The sequence below is a fragment of the Thermobia domestica genome, chromosome 6 (genome assembly GCF_964235325.1).
Source record: "Thermobia domestica chromosome 6, izTheDome1.hap1.1, whole genome shotgun sequence".
NCBI lineage: Eukaryota > Metazoa > Arthropoda > Insecta > Zygentoma > Lepismatidae > Thermobia > Thermobia domestica.
This window is the reverse complement of record NC_137459.1, coordinates 189,847,058-189,872,911: the sequence shown is the minus strand read 5'-3', so window position 1 is coordinate 189,872,911 and position 25,854 is coordinate 189,847,058. Positions and strand designations below refer to the sequence as shown.

Sequence of the window (25,854 nt, the reverse complement as noted above, 5' to 3'; positions counted from 1 at the left end):
AAATTTTCAACCTTCCCCCCGATTTTGAAAGTATAATATATCAATGAATTAATGTATAATATATATTTTTTTAACCGAAATGACCAGCTGAGACATCTCGAGACACGATTCGTTTGATGAAATAGTTAGGGACTGGGTTTACATTATATTTGACCCATCGCCGAATTGAGTAACGATTCGGTACACCGTAATTTTCCACTTTCATTCCTTCACCATTGTCCGTCTGGGATTCTTTTTTGATCCAGTGGTCACTTTCAATTTATTTGATTTCCGTGAATGTTGTTGTAATATTGGGCCCAAAGTTAAGATAAAAATTGTTTGGTTTATATATGTTCATGTATTTAGGAATGTTCTGTGTTACGTGCCTGCCTCACATTTTTTTTCTTTCTTTGATCTACTCTCCAATTGAATATGTGAAAATTTAAAATTAATAGACGCGCGGTATAAATGAAAATAATATTTTATGATGATATGTCGGAAGTTTTGTTTCTTGGTGTAATGTTGCAACCTTCTTGGACAAATTATTGTTGGGGTTATGTAATTAAATGTGTGCGCGTGTATTAAATATATATATAGAGAGAGAGACGTCGAAATGTAAATATGTATGAAATATAGAATATTAAAGTGAAATGTAAAATGTTAAATTTATAATATGGATATATGTAAGAGCACCGCATCTGCCCCATACGTTTATTGGTTGCCATGGGTTCTAAGTAATGTTTTCCGACGAATGGAATAATGTAGCCTAATTTTCTTTTTAAGAATACCGCCGCGAACTTAAATAATTTTCTTTGTTCTGAATAAATGTAACTAGTGATCAGTAATGTAAACAGTTTCAATGGCATGCATTTCAAAATAACGGCAGGTCTAAAACGTAATCCCATCCCTCAACAAATATTATCCTTTAGTGATCAACCAGAAATTTCTTTTTTGGAAAGTGTACCTAGAATCCCCCCTGTTTTCCAGTGTGTATCCTATGACTTAACCAGTGTTTGCCACGATATAAATCACCATAATCCTCCCAACTATTAAAGATTTTCTCGAATATGACTACTATACGTAACGGTTATACGTAATTCACGAATAAAGTGTTATGATGTGTCCCAGTGATGAATGACTAACTAGTAACCTGGAGTTATTAAATAATGAATTCAAAAATGGACTGAACCAAGAGGAGAATCCTCCTCTGACCAAATGTTGTCGTTGAAATCCCTAGATGGATGGAATTTTCAGTATGCAAATACAGCTACAAACTGGTAGTTCGTGTATACTGGACAAATGGTTATTATAAAGCAATATATATGTGTATAAACATAAACTAAATTAAATCGAGCGAAATGTGTTGGACACTACCTTTAGTGCATTAACAGTGGTCTTGAATGCTCGAGTTTGATATACGCTACAGGACGTATGATACTTTTTTTTAATGTCTCGACATGAGATAGAGACTCATAAAGATTTTCATTATATATAGAAGTTTTTTTTTTGCTTTCCTCTTTGTTCATTTTTTTAAAATATAAATATCAATGTCTTCTTCGTTTATGTTGTGAAGTATAAATTTGATTTAGCATGCCTGAAACGTGGTATATGTAATGATATTAACTTCGTTTTTTTTTCTTTCTTTCGTCAATGTAAATTAAATATATGAAGCTAAATTCCAAGAAATGACTTATGAAGGTATAACTTTATGTATTCCGTTGACACATAACTAAGAAATTGTTCTTTCAATAACTTTTTTTTTCTTTATTCTTTTCCTCCATTAATGTAATAAATATTATATAAAATCGTAGCTAGATGATTTTCTTTAACGATATATACACTGTCCTGTGTGAGTGAGCGTGTGAATGTATGATAGAATTTAGTTTAAGTTATACTGTCTTGTCGTATTAACGTTTATAACATATGTGTCATGATTTAATGTGTGTGTTAAGGTAAATAACCGAGGTCATGAAAGACCGCTACTAACAAATTTAAAGTCGGCTCTAGGAGTGAAACCAAAATAACAGAATGAGCCAGAAAACGACATTTTTCTTTCAGAGAAATTGAAACTCCTATTGATGCAATATATATACATATATTGAGTTGATATTCTTTTTTCTTTGGCTAATTCATATGTGGGGTCGATCTCAGATCATGGAGTTCAGATATTGGATAGTTATCAATTATTGTTTTAGATTAAATTACAAAGAATTAAATTTCACTTTTCTCCATACCTGGACTGGGTTTGGGCAACCGATCGGAGCGGTTGCTTGGATCCAGGTCGGGGTTGTATGTATGAACATGTGTCTCTTCCAAATCACTTCAAAATTGATTCTCCACTAATAGTATTTGGAATGATTTACCGGATAATAACCATTCGAATTCATTACTATATCTCCTAAATCATCCAGTAATCCATTCTCCTTTAAAAATCCTCAATCTTTCCTTTTCCTTTTCTTTTCTTTTCTTCTTCTTCCTACTTCCTTTCCCTCCTTTTCCTTCTCACTCTTTCTTTTCTTATTTCTAACAAAAAACTGAAAACGGGGTCGTGACTGGGAGTAGTCGCTATCAGCACGGTCAATAAATTCGTTTCGATAAGTTTCTTCGGAAGTCCGATTTGGGATAATTACCTCTAAAATGAATATATACAGAGAGACTAAGAATAATAATATAATTTATTCAAAATTTACTTTACTAGAAAATATTTATAGTTTCAATTAGTAGTAGATATTTCATTATCACTCTTTTGCTAAGTTCAGGCGACTACTCCTTCAACCACGATGTTAGTTATCACGCCCAAAAGCACGTTTTCAAATTCGAGCTGTGTGAGCAGTAGCCCCATCCTGTTGGAACCACAAGTCCCCCAGTCCATGTTCTTCAACAATCTCGTTCGTTCTGGGTTGCAGAAAATTTTTTAACATTGAAACATAACGTGTGGAATTCACTGTCACGGACACTCCTCCCTCCTCAAAAAAGTAAGGGCCTACCACGCCAAATTGTGATATGGCATACCACAGTGTCACTTTTGGAGAATGTTCAGGTCTTTCATGAATAATACGGGAGTTACTTTCAGTCCAGTAGTGAAAGTTTTGCTTATTCACGCACCCACTAAGATGAAAACGGCATTCTTGCGTGAAATGTTGAATTGTCGCCGAAAAGCTCGTTGTGTAGCGATCACAGATCTGTTGTTTTCATAATAAGCGCGAACGGCAAAACCACGATGTGCACCGGTCCAGACCATATTAGCTACTGAAATGGGGTCAACGACTGAACAAAGGCAGACCACGTGCAACTGACTATCCCCACCACAGCTCTCGCGGTAATCGATACAAACTGCTTAGTCGCTTCTGCCGCATCCTGTATCTTGTATGTTCCCCATACAAATAATATCTCATAATTTATGCCAAGAATCTAAGAAAACTTAAAAATGACGATGTGTCATATTTTCCACTTTCCAGTAAAATCAATGTTATTTAATCCCACATACCGGATAACGCAGTTGTTAGCAGTAGCAGGGTATTTAATCGAACCGACCTTCAAATTTTAAGATTTTCATTTATTATCCATTACATTTTAATTTGGCTTGTGGTTCACCACAGAAAATGAAACACATTATCTTAATGCATTTCAGCTGTGTTCAATACTGAGGTCACGGAAGTATAAAGCTGTACTGTTCCTGTTCCTGACCCAATTGGAGACCATACCTATACTTTCTACTTTCCTGTATCTGTTACGAACTACAACTACTGAATTAAAGAGGACATTAAGGATATTACTGGTAAACATGAGAATATGTTTCCTAGTTTCATGGATGTGAAGAAGTCTATTTAAGAATTAAGTAATATCAATTTAATTTTTCTTTATTTCTACTTATAAAATTTGACAGAAGTGAAAATCCTCTGAAATTCTACAACCAGAAAAATAATTTTGAAATATCGATTTTATCAATGGTTCCCAAACCTTTTTTTGACTGAGAACAGGTTTTACTGAACTCCACGACATCGCGACACTTAATATTTCATTGTTAATAATATAAACTATATTAATGCAAGCTATAAGTTTTTATAAAGTAGTGACACTCTGTAGTATTGATCATTTCTTCAACACAAAATTCATAATCCAAAGGAAATATCGGGATTGTATCTCAAATTACAGTCCGCTTAGAGTTAAAGAGAAGAGACGAAGAGAATGATCACGCATATCTTTGGTACAAGATATTCTGGGTTTGATCCCCGATGGGAGAGCAATCGCACTACATTCGTTCAGATCCCACTTGAAATTGTAGTTCTCGTTCTATATAGCTTCATTGCTGAAAAAGGACCTAAACACAAATCAATCAATCTATTTCCCCATTCTCTATTACCAGCACCACGTCAGTAGAATGAGGCAAACAAAAAGGTTGTACCATGAGGTACATTTTCATGCGTGAAGTTTCATTTTATATACTTTAGTTTTATATTTAGAGACATTACGTTCTCTTGTTTACAAATCATATTTCAAGCTTATAAATTACAAGTACATAGAACAGGGATTTTCTTTTTTACTCTTTCAAAGTTATGAAAAATCGAAAACCGAAAAGCTCTTACATGAAATCCTAAAGGATCTGTGCTGATTGAGATTTTTCTTTAGTTTCTGTGCAGTATCATGTGTTATGTTCCGTGTGCAACACAAAAAACTGTAACAATGTTAAATTCAGACCTTCTCCAAGTGTTTTTTTTATTGAAAATCAAGGGAAGACTTAAAAAAAAAGAGTACCAAATCAATTATGTAGAAGCCAGCGCAGAACTACGTTAACTATTTATTTTCACAGGGAGAGGGCAGCAAGATCTTAGGGTGGGCTTGTGTGAGACTCTAAATTGTAGTACAAAACATGGATTCTAATTATGATAAAAGACTGAGAGCAGCAACAAAATTACCTTGTAATTTATCAATAACAAGTTATTTTTATGAAGTCATTTTTTCTGTAACAAGAATAAAAGGTACGACGCATCGCACTGAACTTGCTCGCTTCCATTTCTTATACTCAATGATGTAATTCTGCAGTTAATACAGACACATTTATTTATCAAACACGATAAAGTATTAAAATAGGTACAATCTCTTTGGAAAACTTCATGTAAAGAAAAATCACCCAAAAGATAAACTATCCCTTCTAGATTTTTTCATGAAAAATGACATGTTGTATTGTACGACTATTAAGGAAATACTTATTTGCAAAATATGAACAAAATTGCCTGAATCTTTTTTTTAAAAAAATGTCAAAAAAAAACTCGTACCAAATATTAACTACCTTTTGTTTTTGTTTTTTCCTTAATGAATCGTTTTGAAATGTAACGTTGTTAATGAAATATCGAAAATGAAATGAAATGAAGTCTTTCAGTTTAACGTCCAACGATTATGCCCATTAGGTTACAGGAGACTTATGATGAAGGCAAGTGAATGATGATGGAAAAATTGGTGAAATGCGAATGTGAGAAGAAACGGAAGTATCCTGAGAAAGCCCACGGGTACGATGTTGTCCACCATAAACTCACTTGGCCCACCCACTACAAGTAAGCGCTCTACCACTGAGCCACCGTGCCCCCTAATGAAATATCAAGTTAAATGTTCGATCAGATTGTTTCCTGATCAATGAATCGTGCCAGATTGTAAGGCTGTTAATGAAAAGTTTCTTTCATAAAACACGGACAAAATTGCCTAAATCCTTTCCGAGGAAATTGTCCAAAGAGAATTCACCGTCAAGAGTAAACTACTCCCAGAAAAAGGACATATATTATAGAGTTGTTAGTGAAATATTGATTTATTATATAATATTGATTTATGATAAATTTTAAATAAAACCGTTAAGGCCGTTGGATGGTGTATTTTTATTTTCGTCCTCCAGTAAACTACACTTATTTTGGATATAGAAAAATTGGTTTTAATCTGAAGAAACTTATAAAAATCTTAACTTGAAAATTTGGTACGTATACATTTGAATGGTATGGCCTCTAAGCGCGTGGACATACGTGAAAAAAAAATGAAATGAAATTTTCAGTTTTACGTCCCACGCTTATGCCGGTTAGGCTAAAGGAGACGGTGATAATGAGTAATGAATGAAATGGTAGAATGAATAAAGTGGGAGGAAACGGGAGAACCCCGAGAAAACACACCCACACGGTGTTTGTCCACCACAAAGTTCACTTGGCGGGAGCAGGGTTTGAACCCGAGACCCCTAGCACCAGAGGTGAACGCTCTACCACTGAGCCACCGCGGCCCCTGTAGACATACGTGTACGTACATCAGGATGAACAGACGGAAAATCTTTTTTTTCGACATGAGAGGCCATGATACATGTAAATACATTGAAATAACAAATTCATTTTTTTACAACCACCATACTTTCTTCCTTTCTGTCCCTCCTCAAAACTAAAAAGGAAAACATTTATATTAATATCAACCCGAATCTTAACCATTACTCCACACTTCCGCCATAAGAAAATCATGACATGTATTAAAACTCAAACATATTGTGAGTATTCGTATTGCTTCTAGAAAGGAAACCTTTTTAAACGGCAAATATTTCAAAACAACAATCCACTGAATTGCAATCTCAACGAACTAGTCAACATTAACAAAAGTAGTGTGTGTATAAAAGGTTACTTTCAGCAAACTGAAGCTCTATGAACTACGGTTTACTTTTACTTTTAAGAAACTAGCTGAGCTGAATTAACCAAAATCATTTAAAATACTCCCATAATACTCCAACTTGTAGTGCATTTATATATTTAGATTATTGTAACTGAAGTCACAAATGTCTGTAATCACCTATTATCCTATGACACATACATACGGTGTCTGGGCCACAACAACCGATTTTGATGAAACTTGGTAGACTAATAGGACAGCTTGCAAAACTAATGTAACTAGCAGGAATTTGTCGAATAATCTGTAGTTTCTGAGACACAGTCGATTCATTAAAGACGACATTTGTCGTGATATCTCGGGAACGGCTCCACGGAAAACATGCAAACTTTGCAAACCTTAGTAGATACATGATAGCTTTAAAACGAAATTAAAACTAATTCTCTGCACCTGCGCAGAACTGCGCATAACACGCAAATAATTGTGCCCATGCGCATGTCTTAAAAACGTGAAGATTGCGATATATTTTTCTCTTGCATAGTTCGAACTACATGACAAGTATAACATAATGCAAGAATAAAAACTAGTCTCAAAGGTGAGCGTTTTCAAGCAATTGAGGTGAGAAGATGTTGAGGTTATCTGCCCCCGGTCACCCGCCTCTAGTTACGCACTCTGTCGCAGCTTTTCAGTCATGCATTTCCATTACACCTGTGTAGAAGTCATATAGTTAACGTTAATAGTCGCCATATTCGGGGCCTAGTGATATCAAGTACTGTAAGTCATCAATGTTACACAACAGTAACACAGTATTAAAGAGAGCGTAAGGATACACTATCAGGCCTATGGTCGCGGTCTATTGGAACACATCAGTTTGATGCAGGCATCTATGCTTCAAAGAAACGTGCCAAAATCATACGTCATAGGGTGACCTATATATAGTTAGTGTGGCAATGAGACGAAACCTTTGGTGTTGTCTCATCTCGTTGCGTGAAACGTCTCGTCACAAACATGAGATGCTGGTGTGGTCTCGTGTCTTTGTCTCAAAGTCTGTGTCTGGTGTCGTGTCGTCTCGTAGAACATTACGAGACAAAACTCGTGATAAAAATGAAGGAAAAACCGACTATATGCTAGTCGTGGCCCGAACAAGCGTGCGTAACTACCGTCGCGGATTTCTTACGTTAGCCTTTGCTTTATACACCTGGTAGTATTGCTACGAGACGAGACGGGATATTGGGGCTGTTGCATCTCGTCTCCTTACAACACTGTTGCGTGTCTCATCTCGCAAATAATAGACAAGTCTCGTCTCGAAGTGTTTGCTCGTTGTCGAGACGAGACGAGACACGAAAAAGAGTCGTCTCGTAGCAACACTAACTATATATAGGTAACCCTATGGGCTATGACTTTGGCATGTTTCTTTGAAGCATAGATGCCTGCATCACACTGATGTGTTCCAATAGACCGCGATCATACGCCTGATAGTATATCCGTACGCTCTCTTAATACTGTGTTACTGTTGTGTAACATTGATGACTTACAGTACTTGATATCACTACGCCCCGAATATGGCGACTATTAACGTTAACTATATGTCTTCTACACAGGTGTAATGGAAATGTATGACTGAGAAGCCAGGCAGAGTGCGTAACTAGAGGCGGGTGTCCGGGGGCAGACCACCCGACATCTTCTCACCTCAATTGCTTGAAAACGCTCACCTTTGAGTCTAGTTTTTTCTTGCATTATGTTATACTTGTCATGTAGTTCAAACTAAGCAAGAGAAAAGTATATCGAAGCCTTCACGTTTTCGAGATATGCGCACAATTATTTGCGTACTATGCACAGTTCTGCGCAGGTGCAGAGAATTCGTTTTAATTTCGTTTTAAAGCTATCATGTATCTACTGTGGCTTGCAAAGTTTGCTTGTTCTCGGTGGAGCCGTTCCCGAGATATCAAGAAAAATGTTATTTTTAATGAATCGACTGTATCTCAGAAACTACAGATTTTTCGACAAATTCCTGCTAATTACATTAGTTTTGCAAAGTGTCCTATTAGTCTACCAAGTTTAATCAAAATCGGTTGTTGTGGCCCAGACACCTTATGGATGTGTCACGGGCCCTTATAATAGCACTTTGCATATTACGTAATGTATATCTAATTAGCATACTATTCGACTTTATTAAGATATATAACTTAATATATGAGTTTGCTCCTGACTATATGGTTAGTATGCATGCCCCCGGTGCGTAAAATGTGGGTTGATCTCCCAATCAGAGCTCGTGTACATTGGATCTCATGTTAAGTTACACGTCAGCATCTCATATAGCCAATGACGTAATGCTTGAATTTTTGGTGGGTATACGGTAGACCGTTTTGAAAAATATAGGGTATACCAAGCTCTAATACGCTCGTTCTTTCGTAAATTAAAGGTGAGTATATTTCGTAAATACACTGAAATATAAAACTATTAAGGTCCAGAAGGTTTAAAGTTGTTGGCTTCCCAAGCTTCGACTTGCTCGTTACTGGGGGCGTAGTAAGAGGATAGGCAATCACCACCCGCCAATCACCGCGCACAGCGAGCCACGAGTAACCAAGCTGGCAACTTCCCATAAACGTCACTACAACTTTTCACGGGAAGCCAACGACGTTATACCTTCCAACGGTTGAAATTTACTACTACCTCCGATTTTAATATTGATTTTCCATAGAACAAAAACTGTAGAAATTATCAAGAAGTTGCTATGTGCAATCGATACACCGTCCGAAGAATAGGTTCCATCTCCTCCTTTAACCTTGTATTCAAACAGGTAGTGTTAGAAATAAACCATTTCCAGTTGCAACGTTGGTACCCATAGAACAGAAACGGTAATAGATGGCGAGAAGCCGTTTTCTGCAATCGATTAAGCGTTTCAAGAAAACATACAATCACCACACGCTAAACTCTATCAAAACCGGAAGTGGTTGGATTTTTTAGTATTTCCGGTTTCAATACTTATTCCCATAGAGCAAAAGCGCTAAAAGATTTCGAAACGAGTTTATTTTTTCTTTACACGGATCTATCGTCCCAAGAATGAATTTTGTATTGACTTTTATCTAGCTGTTGTGAAACAGGAAGTGGTGAAAATCTACTATTTTTCTTTTATAACATTAGGGGCCGCGGTGGTTCAGTGGCAGAGCGTTCACCTCTGGTGTTTGGAGTCCCTGGTTCGATCCCAGCTCGCGGGGGGCGCGGTGGCTCAGTGGTAGAGCGTTCACCTCCGGTGCTTGGGGTCCCTGGTTCGATCCCAGCTCGCGCCGGGTGGACTTTGTGGTGGACAAACACCGTGCTCGTGGGTTTTCTCGGGGTTCTCCCGTTTCCTCCCACTTTCTTCATTCCACCATTTCATTCATTTCTCATATTCACCGTCTCCTTTAGCCTAACCGGCATAACCGTGGGACGTAAAACTTAAAGATTTCATTTCATTTCATTTTCGATCCCAGCTCGCGCCAAGTGAATTTTATGGTGGACAAACATCGTGTGCGTGGGTTTCCTCGGGGTTCTCCCGTTTTCTTCCACTTTCTTCATTCCACCATTTCATTCATTTTTCATTATCACCTAGCTGGCATAAACGTGGGACGTAAAACTCAACTATTTCAGTTCATTTTTTCTTTTATAACATTGATTACTGATTTTTTTTATATGGATTCAATACAGCAAGAATATATTTCACCTCTCACTTTATTCCTTATTCCTATATTGCAGCAGGAAGTAATAGACGTCAATTAGTTACTCCTGGTTTCAATGTTGATCTCCATAGAGCCTAACTAAGAGATAGCGAGTAATGGCTTTTTTTGATATGGATTAAGCGTACGAGGAACATGTTCTATCTTTGATCTTATTCTCTACTGCAACCTGTAGTTATAGTCCAGTCAATAGGTAGTTTTTTTATTCCATTAAGTGAAGTAGTTTTAAAAACTTGATCGAAGTGTGAATTAGGATGATCTAAATAACATACTAAATTTGCAACCTCATCAGATTTCCGCCGGCGCCGCCATCTTGGTAAAATGGCGCCTAAAAAACAGAATCTTCCAAAAATAGCATGATAAAGTATTTTTTTAAGCAAATAACTCGGTTCCCTTACATTCCAGCGCAAAATAAGTTATTATCAAAAACAAAGAGCATAAAATTTGCTACAATTAAGGTCCTATACATGTTTTTCGTATAATCAATAGTTTAGATGAAACAGCTCTAAGAAATTGACATTTCTTTTTCTGTTCCTATAAATAGTTATTTTTTTGTTTTTATTCATTTATTTTCAGTATTTTTACCTTCAATTTTTTTATTTTATTTTCCTTTCAGTACACAATCTCGTGGCAGAAGATGCTTAACCAGCTGGATAATTCTAACGGGTCTCCATTGAGTTGAATTGCAGTATCCATTCCACTGACTCCTCAAAAGGGACCATAGATGTTTGAAAACCCAGAATCTGTTTCTATTCGGTAATTCACAGTCATATATTGTAATGAAAAATTGTGTAGTAATGACTTCAGAACAGCAGGGTTTTACTTGTGAAACAAATCTATTAGAAGGTCCTACTTGTGAAAGAGAAAGGACAATACTTTTCGAGTACATAGTGCTAAAAAAGGTGATAAGAAGATACTATTGTCAATAGGGCTAACTTCCGTAGTCTGTTCACGATGTGTGCCGTAACCGATATGCGAATGAAAAGTATGTCAGCTCATTTAAGCGTAAGCTTAAAACCTTAGTTCCGTCTCCTCGCTGAGATCTAACCAAGTTTCATTTGACTTCAAGAAATGTTGCTTCTTGTGTGCAAAGGAATTACAAAAGAATTCTTTTAAAAAACCTATAGTAAGTGATCGCGAAGTTGTGTACGGCGTGCGAAGTTTAACTATTAACCCCTTACCGCATGCCGTGCCATATATGGCACATACCATTTTTTCACTTTAGCTTTTTTGTGATTTATCAAAGGCACCAAATGACTGTTTTATCTGCTGTGTGAGATATTGACATGTATGAATAAGAGATGTTGGTGTCATCTGGCATGTTCTTTGTGAGTTGTAAGTGTGTCATATATGGCACTTACTTATTTCTCGTCGGAATTAAGTGAAAAATCTAAAATTCAAGTTTTAATTCATTTTTCAAGTTCCCATATGAGGATTTCCAATAGTGATTTTTTTTCGCTAAAAGAAAAAATCATACAGAAAGGAGTTAAGGACGCAGTCTTAAAATCCGCGTGAAAGAGTAATGATGAATGAGCCCGTAAAATTATTGAACGAGTCGAGTTTATGCTCTATCTAGTGGCAGCAGATCCAAAATATCACAAATTGTGCATGTAAAAATTATCTAGACTCCCAAGAACTGGCAAGGAGAAACATCGTCCACCGGCTACAAACGTAGATGAAGTTATGGAAGATATATATGAGTTTTTGGGAGGCAAACAGTCATGAATGCCAATTTAGTTTAATAGAACTTATAGATGGAATCAAAGGAGACTTTCTTCCGGATCCAAGAACAGTCAAAAATAGATTATTACAGAAATATAGTGAGGATGTTCTCATTGTCGAAACTGCTCAAAAATCTCCAGTTGTTTGCTTCCGCAGTACTGGATATAACGCAATTACTGACGCATGATATGCAAATAAGAACAATAAGAAGAATGCTTAACAAAAAGTAAATTTCATCATGTATCGTTGCCAATGATAACCGCCACTGCAAGACAACATTCAGTACGAACTTACCATCAAGTTCGGTTATGGCGTGGGGTTAAGAAGAATCCAAAGCAATGGGGATGGACAAGAAGACAAGCTGATCTAATTCCAGTTTCAACATTGACGGATCCTACACCTCCAGTGCTAATGAAATGTGTATCTTGCAAATGTAAGACAGGGTGTAGAATAGCATGCGGCTGCAGGAAAGCTGAACTAAAATGACCAATAATTTGTTTAAGCTGTAATGGAAAATCGTGTACCAATGTACAAGAAATTCTTGACGAGTCTTACGAGGAAGACATTCTTGACTCACCAGTCGAAACATTTTTTCTAAGCATTGAAGACGACGTCAGATTGCAGTTAGAGTGTGGCGATATGGAACCCAAAGATTTTACCGTTGAATCCAATTATAACACTGGTACCGGGGATGATTTTAGCTATTCTATTCCGTCAACATCCGGAATAAAAACAAGAAGTCTTGCAAAGCAATAGATCTGTATTACTTACTGTGGAGTAGGCCTACTGGGGATACCATTAAAAAAAAAAGAAAAAAAAACGCGAGCAATCTTTACCTCAAAGGGTGGTGTGGAAAAGAGATTATTGCAACAGACTATTGAAGCAATGTTACAAAATGTGGAAAATATAAAAGTGAAGTGGTACGCAGAAAGAAAAATAATACAATCTCGCAAATACAGAAATTAAATGACACAAAAAAAATTGTAGGTACGGAAAAAGAAATGTCAATTTCATAGGGCTGTCTCATCTAAACTATTGATTCTACGAAAAAAAATGTATAGAACCTTAATGGTAGCAAATTTTATGCTCTTTGTTTCTGATAGTAACTTATTTTGCGCTGGAATGTAAAGAAGCCGAGTTATTTGCTTAAAAAAAAAAAAAAAACTATCATGCTATTTTTGGAAGATTGTGTTTCAGGAGCCATTTTACCAAGATGGCGGCGCGAGCGGAAATCTGACGAGGTTGCAAATTTAGTATGTTATTTAGATCATCCTAATTCACACTTTTATCAAGTATTTAAAACTACCTCAATGCAATCAGCACCCATATTTTGGTACCTATTGATGGACTACTATGGATGTACTACTTCAAATTTGAGTATTGAGTTCGCACAGTTTGGAAGTCAACCGGAGTTTCACATTATGAAACGGAACTTTATTATTATTATTATTAATCTTATTAATCTTATTATTATTATTATTATTATTATTATTATTATTATTATTATTATTATTATTATTATTATTATTAACAGAAGACCGGTTTGCAGTAAATTTCTGCAAAAACCCGCAACCCACCATACACAAATGCTTTACTGGTTGCCTACATGCAATATTTTGAGTGAAAAAGAATCTTCGTCTGATTCAAGGTACGACTTTTGTCTTCATATGGACTGGTAACTAACTTTAGTAATGGCAATACAGTACTTGAGGCTCTCCTACAAGATAAAAATGCGGCCACAATTCTCAACGTAACATTTTCTATAATCGTAAGACATTTAGTAACTTGACTTGAATTTGGAAAATACTCTATGTAAAATTTCTATGGAAAGTATACGGCAACTCGAATAAGAAGAAAGTTTCTTAGTGGCTAAATGATTAGCGTTTGCGTCTTCAGCAAGAGAAGCCCGGGTTAGATTCCCAGTGGAATTTCATGTGATTCGGATCCCACGTTAAAGTGTAGTTTCAGGTCTTATATAGCCTCGGTGCTGAAAAGGGACGCTAAACTAAAATAATGTGAAAATTACTCTTTAAAATAAGTAATGTATATACAATATTTAACACTTTAGTATTAAGCGCATTGCAAATAATATGTAGGAATACACGACGATAAAATTGACATTCTTAAATATTAGAAATAATCAAAATGTTCATATAAACTAATAATAAGATTATTCTAAATAAATGCGAATCATACAATTTAGTTCAAGAAATAAATACAACTGCGTAACGCATTATTACTAAAGCTTTCTCTAGCAAACATATATAAGTAGTTTTTTGTTATTCCATGGGAAGTGAACCGAAGTTCCATATTAAAAATATATTTAAACAAACAACAGACAATCGATATTAATAATTTAATAGATTCAACTATTAATTTTGTGGTAACAGAACTCTGTATTATAAAATAATCTGAATTGGTAAGTTTCAATATTAGTATGTAGTTCTACGTATAGACAGTAGTACATATATATAGTTTAATATGCGAAACTCCCACAAATACAGAGTTCGTACTTTTAAGTTCATCAGTTCAAAAGAAACACGTAATAATAAGTATATCTCTTCCTTCTCCTTCGGGGTTGAATTTTTCTGAGTGAGTTCGAAGTAATATTATGAAACTAGTATATATTTCAAAACTATAGGATCCAATATTAAATCCAGAATATATACCACCTCTGGTTTCAATAAAGGGATGAGGACGAAAACGGATCATATTCTTGGGACGCTACATCCATATTTACATAACACATTTCTCTCTCTTATCGCTTTTAATCTGCTACCACTTTCGGTTTCAATAAATAAATAAATAAGGCCAAAGGTACAGCCTACTCTTCGAACACTGAATCCCACCAATAATATTTTTTGACTCCTCTCCTCCGCCTTGTATATTGCAAAATAAATTAATCTATTGTACTAGAAATTTCCTGTGTATGCGATTCTACATTACATATTATAATACACTGTTATCTTTTCAGCGTGATCCGGCCTATAAATGTGCATTCAACATTTAGAATTTCTGTAGTTGCGACTAAATGCAGAATCCATTGTGACAACAATTTTGTCATTGCAATTTACAACACAAAAACTATATTTTCTTTGAGAGAAAGGGGGCTGAAATATAGCTTCGGGTGTGAGAATGTGTTAGTTTGGCCTGTGCGTTGTCAGTTATTCGCTTTAAACGCCATATTTCTGACTTTCCCAGGCCAATATATGTAATGACTTCTATATAATGCTTTGCTATATATCGTGAGCACGAAACGAAACCTGAAGTCTGAATCTAGTAGCCAGATCCATAAAGTTTTGTTGCAAGATCTCACAACATCCAATTTATGCACATGTCTATCGCCAAACTGAAATATTTAGTCACCAATGGCGACCTGGCGATCGAAAATTCCGACATGGTGACAAATTTGATACATAGGCGTACATGGTTTCGTCTTAAATTAGGTAGGCGCCATATTTGTATTTCTAGTTGCCATGGTTGCCTGGCACCTGGTACTCATATATATATATATATATATATATATATATATATATATATATATATATATATATATATATATATATATACATATATATATATATAATGCTTATGTCTGTGAGCCCCTCCCTTGATGAGTTTCTATCTATGCCTCTGCCGTGTAGCGTAGCCGCTGGCGCTCCCGCCTTTGGTGAGAGCGGTTCCGGATTTGATTCCCAGTAATGATACCAGGACGAGAAAGTGTAAAAGCCTTTCAGGCCAGCCACCCTAAATGAGGTTTTCCTTATTCATACCAGGCAAAAATGGTGCCTAACATAATGGTCACAGGCCACTTGTTTCCCCATTCCATTCTTTCTCCCCAATTCCCCGGGTAGTGTGATCGCCGAGGGATGTCATTCCTCATACGTGACGAGCTAACATGGCCATCCCCAGAAATCTAATTCCTAATCATAACTTACATACATTCAGCAAGGGAGCTTTTGTCCCAGGCAGATAAGGAAAATAGCCTCTAATTATGGTTCTTATTTTGTCCTGGCCTGCAGTGCATGATAAACTGGACATCAGTTTGCTGGTGTATTTTTAAACTTATGCAGTAACTAAGTACGTAACAATATCGGGAACAGGATTATTATCTACCTTTTCGTGCCATATACTGTAAATCGCTCTTTAAGGGTTTAAGGATACAGACTTTACTTTTGAAAATCGATTGATTAACAATTTTTGTTGCAGTTTTCTACGGATAATCTTAGGAAACTTAGTCATGATAAATTAGAAGATTATTTCTGCACGCATTCATATGTAAAGTATTTTGCGGTATAAATAGAAACTTAAGAGACCGGATAAGAGTATATACATTTTTTCAACAAGCCTATTCTCTCTTTGTCCTAAGAGAAGAAAAGTCATCCCTCAAATTCGAAGTCCGTATCCACGAAGGCCATATTTCCACTTGTTGGTTAGTTGGAATTTAGCGTCTCTTTTCAGCACCGTGGCTAGATGAGAAGTGAATTCACAGTTTAAAGTGGAATCCGAACCACCGTTATACGTTCAAATTACAAGGCCGAACCACCGGAAATTCATCCTGAAACCCCATGCAATAAAGACCCTAGCCTTTAGACTAGAAATGAGGGTAAGTTTTCACTTGTATTTATAAGCACGTTTTGAAGGTAACCAACGGATATATCAACCAAGTGTGGACAACACGCAACATCACCTAACATGCATCGTAAGCTTGTTTTCCGTAAAGTAAATAAGTAATATGCAGCAACAGATGACGGGGATTAGGATTAGATTTCTGGGATTTCAGCATCTATGGCCATGTTAGCACCTCACACATATGAGGGATGACGTCCCTCGGCGATCATACTGCCCGGGGAGTTCGGGAGGAAGAAAGGAATGGGGAAGGAAGGAAGCACTGCCTGGGACTATTATGTTAGATACCATCCCAGCATTTACCTGGTGTGAATGAGGAAAACCCAGAAAACACCTCACTCAGGATGGCTGGCCTGAAAAAGCTATTACATCTTTTCGACCGAGTGTCCCCACTTGAGAACCGAACTCGAGCCCGCTCGTACCAAAAACGATAGTGTTGGCGACTACACTATGCGGGGCCACAGCAACAGATTACACAGTAACAATTTCAATGACTTAAAATACTGTTGAAATGTTCATGTGATCTATTCATATTTTTGGCGTCTCGTATAAATGTAAATTAATTTGTTTGAAAATGAAATCTTTGACCTCCCGGTGTTATGCTCTGTAGGTAAAGAATACGATGACAATTGAAGGCGAAAGAATTCGGTAGAATGATGATGGTGGAAGTAAATGAGAAACCCCACGGACACAATATTGTCCGTCACAAATTTACATAGGAATGAAACCAGATACACTCCACATTGGAGCCCTCCCCTCTAGTCGAGCAGTTAGCGCATGCCCCTTTGTACATGTCCCAGGTTAGGTTCCCAGTGGGAGAGCACTAAAAATGTGAACGGATTATAGTGTTTGGATTGCACCTTAAACTGTTGGTCCATCTCTCATATAGTCTTGGTGTTGAAAATAGACGCTAAACCTCAACAAACGAATTTCACAGTAGAGATGTGATCTATCTCTGAACCACTATACATTGTAAACGCAAATTGAAGACAAGAAGGCTAATAGAATAATAGAGTTTAATTTCTTCGCTATTGGGGGACCAAAAGTAGGTAGACAGTACCGTACTGATCAGCTCATTGCATTTTATATAATTTCTTATTGTTATTAATCAGGTGGACTTAGTTTCTTTATTATTAGTTCTTAATGTGTTTTTACTCACATCTTAAGTTCGGAAGAGCCGAAACAAATAAACCCATGAAGTAGAATGTTATACTTGATCAATGCAGGGGTTGCATTTCCACTATTTTAGGCTTATTTTATGTGGTGGAATGATTTGAGAAATAGAGGATGATCTACGTATACATGGAAACTCCATTCTAGTATTTGACTGCTAAGTTTTATATAAAGTCGTGTGAAAAACTCAAACAATTACGTAATTCTGACTACGTATAGGCGATGTAAACATTTCCTTTTCTTCTAAGCGGAATCTAAATTTTACGAAATTGAATTTTGCTAACTTGTTTCTTTTTTTTTTCATATAGATGAATAAATGGTACACTAGCTTTTTTCCATTATAGACTGTTAACCAAACCGTCTCGTTTGTGTTTCCATTAATACTGAAGTATTAGCTTGTTATTAACTTAGTAAACAGATTACACTAACAGATAATTAACATAATAACACCAAATAGGCTAGAATGTTACAGTCAAATGAGAATTTCGTACATATAAAACAAGGGCAAAAATGTGTATTAAAGGAAACAAGAATTGTAAATGAGGCTTTCTAATTGGGTATCGTCCTGTAGATAATTGACACACAGACATCGCTAGTAGTTTTCAGAAAGAGCAATTACTCACATCTAACTTTTCTGGCTTCGCTGTGCTGCGTAACTTTTCCATCTTTAGAGAGAGAGAGAAAGAAAAAAATGCGATAATTAAACTATAATAAAGCACGTGAGAACTGGTTCACATGTACATATATTAATGTAAGAAAAAAAAGTTTTCGAAGAATTTACTATTGATATGCGAAGCAAGAAACAGACATTAACGGCCGCCCCCAAAACAATGGTCTGCCCAGACGATCGCAACCTTTTCCATTTGCAATACTGGAGAACATCTACAGCGGCGCTATATTTTTAGCCATAATAAGAGGAGCACACACACAGATCTCTTGGGTGAGCGCCAAATGTTGGAACGTGACTCAGAGACAGGAAGGAAGAAGCACACGAAAGCATTTGGCGCTTCATCTATCTCTCCTCTCCTCTCACTTTCTTTAGAGTTGACGTCAACAATCAGAAATGATGTAGTTTCTGACTTCAACTCTTGAATTGTGTGCGTTAACTGCAGCGTTCCATTGAAAGTCACGTTTTCTTTCTTTTTTTTACACCCTAGGGGATCATTTTTTAAATTTCCTTTTCATTTTAACATTAACTTTTCAGCGGTAACTGCAGTCACAAGAATATATTTAAATATCTAAAATGCACAGAAAAATCACGAGCGACTAAAAATTGTATTGTAAAATTATCCTTGTGTGTGAAAAATGTATGAAATATTTTTTCATGTCATGCAATAATTTCTGCAATCTTATCTATCTTTAGCTGCTTTTCAAAAGACGAAAATATTAACCCTGACAATTTTTTTTTTTTTTACGAGACAGAACTTTAACAAATGTACAGTAGTGTTCAAGAAACCTAGCCATTTTTTCATTCAATAAATATAATTGTCTCTAAGTATCCAAATTAACCTGCATGCGTTGAGCAAAACCTTTTTGTTTTTGTATTATTGAAAACATACTATACCCAAAACCAAAAGAGGTGATTCCTTATATAAAATAAGAGAAAAACTAGCTTCAGAGCTAGGATTTTCCAAAATCGTACAAAAGCTAAATTTCAAACTTGCTATTTCGAGTTCAAGAAACTATGTAATGGCAGTCCATCTATCTATTAATATGCTACAATAACAATTAAAAGCGTCCGAGCTCCAACGTATAGCTTTGGCTTTCAAATCTTTCATTTACGGTTGTGTGTGATTTCACGTTTAACAGAGACAAAAAATTAAATACGAGTAGGGTAAAGTAAGGTATATTCGTGGTATAAGTAATTTCGTGATAGTTTTTTTAAGCAACTGTAGCAAAGAAACTTATCCCAGTAAGATTTCCACTTTTTGCCACAAGATCGAGCATGGATCCAGTTTCATGTGTAGGCCGGCGCCGTTGGATCATGTGCACAAATAAGTTTGAAGGGAAACAAACAAGACAGAGGAAGGAGTATTGTTTACATTTTGCGGAAGATTGTGTTACGTCTGTTATTTTCATGAGATAACAACGAAAGCAACACAAGGCACGTAAATATTGGTGTTTGGTTTCATAACTGATATATTCATTTAATTTTCTGCGGTGTTAGTGTGCCTGTGTGTCGCTTTTTAAACATTTTAGACTCTTAAGAACACATGTAAAATTCTTATTGAACATTTGCATCTATGGACAAGTTCCCAAGTAGCTTGAAATCAGGGCTTCATTTCTGCTAAGAAGGTCAAATTTTCTTAGTTATCGTCTTACAGGATAGTAGTCTAATAAATATCACGTGTAATTAGCAGTCTGATTCTTGTGTAGAGGCTATCACGAAATTACCTTACTGTAACGAAATTACCTGTCCTTCATAACAATAAAAATACCTCGTCCACAGTATTCACACATTAAATTAACTGCGTACGCAATTGAAAACTCCATCAACGATAAATAATTGCCTAAAGCTTAGATACGACTATAGCCCTATCAACTAACCTCGGCTGTGGTCCACTTTCCTTCCAATATGTCTATAGACCAACGTCCTGCTTATATTGATCTTTTCGCTTCTAGTAAAAATACATGATCCCATTTTGTCAATATTATGTTTACATTTATTCATAGTGAATAGCTAGACCTATTTAGGTTGTTTCAGATGCCACCCACGAAAGGAAAATACCGAGCATGTGAGCAGAAATACTTTGTGAGGGCATCCAAAATGGTGAACGTGGGAGGTTATTCTGTGTAAAGAGTCTCAAAAGCGATGAAAATTCCGTGCTGTATCCTAAACGATTTCCTCAAGAGACAAGGCCTAGCTGATATTGGAAATAAAACATATGCTGCAGTGCCGAAAATGGGAAGACCTATTGCATTGACACCTGAACTGGAATTAAAAGTTTATCACTACATTATCGATAATATGCAGGAAGCTGGCTTTGGACTTACAGTAAAGCAAATCAGGAGTCTCGCATACAAGTTTGCTAAATCAGCAGGGAGAATAAAAACTTTTCACAAACACTGAAAGTGAGTGTGCAAATAAATGGTGGTGGGGTGAGTTCAAGAAAAGATACGGACTAAATCTGAGAGTTCCGTCCAAAAGACGAAAGCAGAGTGATTCATCCGCAAAATGTCTGAACGAACTTACTACTGACAGAAAGCAAGTTGGTCGACCGAGAAAGCTCTCGGTTTCTAACCCTACTAACCTGCAAAATAATAACTCTGATTATCAACCTTAGACTTCACGATCTTCCTAAACAATAAAGCTAGGCCTATCCGTTAGAAACAGGAATTTCCCGATGATGATTGGGAATGTGATGTGTATGGTGAAAGCTATGAAGACAATGCGCATGATAAGACAGAGGATAAGTGGATCCAATGTTCTTTCTGTTTAGTGCCATACCATGTGCGTTGTCAAAAGCAGGACGACAGGTCAGGTGTGTTCATATGTTTATGTGTGATTCTTGTGCCACAACTCCTTCAAGTTCTGATGAGGACTGACTGTTACACGAACTTCGTTTTTGATGGACCTAATCTGTGTGTTTGTTTCTATTTATCATTTGCTATTTGGTCTAGGAATTAATTCGTGCGGTTGGTACGCACACATTGAAGCTGTAGTACAAACACAAAATACATAAATACCTTAAGAAAAATATTGTCCATCGCTAGCCACCACTTTCGCCCATCTGTCAGGCAATGTACGGATTCCGTGGCGAAAGTGGTGGCTAGCGGTACGGATTCCTCATCCTTGGAAGCGATCCAGTCAGAGACCCATGTTTCGATATCTTCTGAAGAAGTAAACCGCTGTCCAATCAAATCGTTGTTCATGCAATCGAACAAGTAGTAGTCCGAAGGAGCAACGTCTGGTGAATACGGCGGGTGGGGTAAAACTTCCATCCGACATTTTCTAAATAGGTTTTGACCGGTTTTGCGACATGTGGGCGAGCGTTATCATGTTGAACAATAAGTTTATCATGTCTGTTCTCCCATTCTGGTCGTGTTCTGGCCAGAGCTTGCTTCAAACGCATTAATTGTCGTCAATAACGTTCTCCATTCATAGTTTCACCCGGTTGCAGCAGCTCATAGTACACCACACCTTTCATATCCCACCATATGCACAGCATAACCTTTGCACAGTGAATATCTCGTGTTGGTTGTGATGGACCTGGTTCACTTGGTTTCACCCAGGCCTTTTTTCGTTTAGGGTTCTCGTAATGGATCCACTTCTCATCACCCGTAATAATTCGATGCAGAAACCCCTTTCTGCTCTGTCGTTGAAGCAGCAATTCGCAAATGGTTTTTCGTCTTTCAACGTCTCTGTCTTTCAATTCATGTGGAGCCCAATGTGACATCTTTTGAATCATTCCCATGGCTTTCAAGCGTTTGGAGACTGTTGTTTGATCAACGCCTAATGCTGCTGCAAGTTGTTCCTGCGTTTGACACGAATCCTGCTCGAGCAATGCTGTCAATTCTTCGTCTTGAAATTTTTTTGGCTGTCCAGCTCGCTCTTGGTCTGCCAAGCCGAAATCACCACTTCTAAACCGTGCAAACCACTTCTGACACGTTCGCTCAGCTAGAGCATGGTCACCATACACTTCCACCAAAATACGATGACTTTCAGTCGCACTTTTCTGCATGTTAAAGTAATGCAGCAGGACACCCCGCAAAAACACTTTATCAGGCACAAATTGCGCCATGTTCACTTAACTACAAACTGGTGTTGTTGACGCTTTAATCCACTGTCCTATACTACGAACGATACGCGATGACAGGGGTTTGCAACACATGTGTGGATACACGGAACTGTGGGACGCTCCGTTCGTTGCGCCATCTCTTGTCCACCCGCACGAATTAATTCCTAGACCAAATACTAAGAATTGATGAGACATATTTACATACCCACATCATAGTGGATAGGACCTAGGTAGTCCTATTGATTAGAGTTAGCGTATTTTGTGTATCAAACGCTTTATAACTGCAAGGTGCTTCTTTCCTGTTGATATTTCATTCCTATCTTTAATCAGCATTATTATATTGTGCTAATTACAGTGTTATCACGAATATACCTACCCACTATCACGAACTTTCCTTACCTCTCACGAAATTACCTATGCGTGTATTCATTTGATAAACTAACTTAATACACACTACAGATTGTGTGCAGAACAAACAATATAGCGAAACAGTATAAAGAAATATACACACTATCTATATGCAGCCTTACTTTTTGCTTAGATTTTAACTTTTAGTAGAAATATCGACTTTATAGTGATTTATCACGAACATACTTTACCCTTCTTTAAACAAATTAGTTAACTAGATCTTTTTCATAAAGTTTATGATATAAAATTATTGTTCAAAGCCCTTGTATTTTAATAAGCCTTCTCTAAAATCAATGCACGTGAACTGTGCTTCCATCTTCCGAGTCCTTTTAAACTATATGTTGTGGACGTTTATATGTTTGTGGTCAATCCTTTCGACAACGGGATCTCGGAAACTACAGGCTCTAGAAAGATTACGTTTTCACTGATCGATTGGAGATTTTGCGTAAATTGTCAAGTTCTAATTAAATATTTTAAAAAAACATGGCCATTATTTCTTTATTACATTTTTTAGGGTACACTGGAAGCGTTGAAATTAAAAAAAAGTAAAGCATCATATCCTATGCGTTATGCATTCCAACACCACATTTGTATATAGGGGTTGCATATGTCTCACACGTTTGTTTTATGGCCAAATAATAATGAAAAAGGAACGATAACCATTTCTCCAGTCTAAGCAGTAAGATGAATCTTTATTTTTGGAGTGTTTCGCCCAATGAACACCATATATAACTGCCATTAAAATTAATTGTGTATGTAATGTATTTGCTTATTGCATACTGCATGCAAGAAGAAAGAAAACACTGGTCATGCATGAATTAGAAACTCCAACCGGAAGTAGGCTCAAATTTTGCAAACGGTGCGAAATATTGAGAAAAAAATAATCGATAAAATCTCCCCTTTATGATACGCCTTGCCGATTTTTTTCAAGACTTCTTTCACTTATGTCTGTAAAGGGACATGTATAGATGTGAGAAATGAGAAGGATATTTATGCTCATATGCGAATGATGCGCTGTGTAGAGAGCGCACGTTCAGCTAGTAGCTGTGTAAAGGAAGTCATATATACAATTCAAAAATGCATATTTCATCAATGAAAAATGGGTGTGTAAGGGATTAACTACATGGTATAATTCCCAAACGTACTCTCAACAGAATTTTCAGATATGCTCTGATTTCAAGATAGGTCCAAAGTAGCCTAAAGGTAATCCTTGACAACAGTGGATAAGCAATGCTTCGGTGGGACATAGGGAGTGTTAAGCCCGTCTCACATGGACCTGAACTAAGCCCTCAATCCATGTTACAACTTGACAGTGTTGGTTAACTCAAACTTCCATGCAATTTCTTTTATCCTGAGGTGATGTACGGGTGTTAGACGATCCTTAAAAGTAGGTAGGTTTTACCAGCAGAGCCTCTCGTGGTCGCTGTATTAAACAGACGAAAAACACTTGAAGGGCAATTGCTGTCGTAATCGTAAATATTATTGCTTTTCTATTTCGCAATATGAGTTCATCCGAAGAGGATAAAATAACCATATTAGCGATATCTGCCTGTTTTGGCACAAAGGCCGACCCTCCCCCCCCCCCCAAAAAAAAAAGAGAGAAAAGAGAGCTGCTGGGCCAGGGAATGGATTCTTTGCGCAATAATGGACAAGAAAGCACCGTATGTTAAATGGTGAATAATCAACTATCTGCAGATCCTCGTTCCTACAAAAAACTACAGAATGGACTATTCAGAATTCCATACGCTACTAGAATTAGTAACTCCGAAAATTCGGAAGCAAGATACGAATGTAATGGAGTCTGTATTAGCTGAGAAAGGTTTGTAGATCCTTGCATCAACCAGGCTGTAGAACTGAAAATCAAATGACTAGGCCAAATATGTAAATGAGGGCAGTTATCAACCGCGGGAAGCTAAGATAAAAGAGGAAGAGTAATTTTCTAGTTTAGGTACTGAGGCTATCTGCTCAGCTCTCTACCCACATTCCCCATAAAGTAAACTTATACCGCACCGGAGGCTTCTCTCATGTACTACACCCGGACTTTTTCTGTTGCGCCAGCATTCTAGAACCGTTCCCTAAAATTGCACGAAGGTCACACAACACTGACGACAATTAACTCATTGTTTATTTTAACATATTAAATTATCGTTTGGTATACAAATTGCACAATATGCTTAAATCACCTATTTTTAATTTTTTAAAAGATGTAATTACATTTGTTCATGCCTGTAGTGTTCAGGCGGACACTCCTCACTTCACTGCATACCTTCTCTAAGGCCTCTATTCTTTCATATATATATATTTTTTTAATAATATAAATCGTGCTTCACGTTATACGAAAAATCATAATTTTCATATGACTCTATTAATCCGATTGATACTTCTCGCGTACAGGTACCCATGTTTTGAAATGACAGCGAGAAATAAAGCTGAATGTCGTCAGGCGCTACTCTTTTCTGATTGGTAGTTGTATGCAAGTCCAGGAGAAAATAGAAACTGCTTCTATTTCTTCCAAGTCAGGATCCAAATAAGGACAGCAGAAAATTTAAACCTGGAATAAGGACAAGTAATTTCTCACACGATCGTTAAGTAAGGTCGTGAGTTAAAGATCATGAATCGCATCCTTACTTCAGGCCCGTTTGAGACAGGCTATAAACTGAAAAAAAAAAAAAAAATGCAAAGTAGTATGAAGAAAGGACATGAAATACAAGTTGCCATGGGGACGAAGAGTTCTGATCCTATCAGTAAGGCGTATTGCCACCTCGGAGCTCAGACAACAGCATCGTACACATCTGTTTGGTGTGCTCCTGATGAATGTGTTCAAGAGAACCTGGGGTATGTTGTCCCATTCTTCCGTAAGGGCG

The 25,854-nt window shown here is 36.8% G+C and overlaps 1 protein-coding gene across 1 annotated transcript in view; it reads right to left on the bottom strand.

The window, feature by feature from the left end:
* Positions 1-19,247, bottom strand: part of LOC145687748 (uncharacterized) — a 115,192-nt gene extending 95,945 nt beyond the window's left edge. The window contains exon 1 of the mRNA XM_081761195.1: positions 18,467-19,247. Coding sequence (XP_081617321.1) covers positions 18,467-18,508 — 42 coding nt within the window. The 5' untranslated portion in view covers positions 18,509-19,247. The remainder of the gene's footprint in view (positions 1-18,466) is intronic.
* Between the last annotated feature and the right edge of the window lie 6,607 nt (positions 19,248-25,854).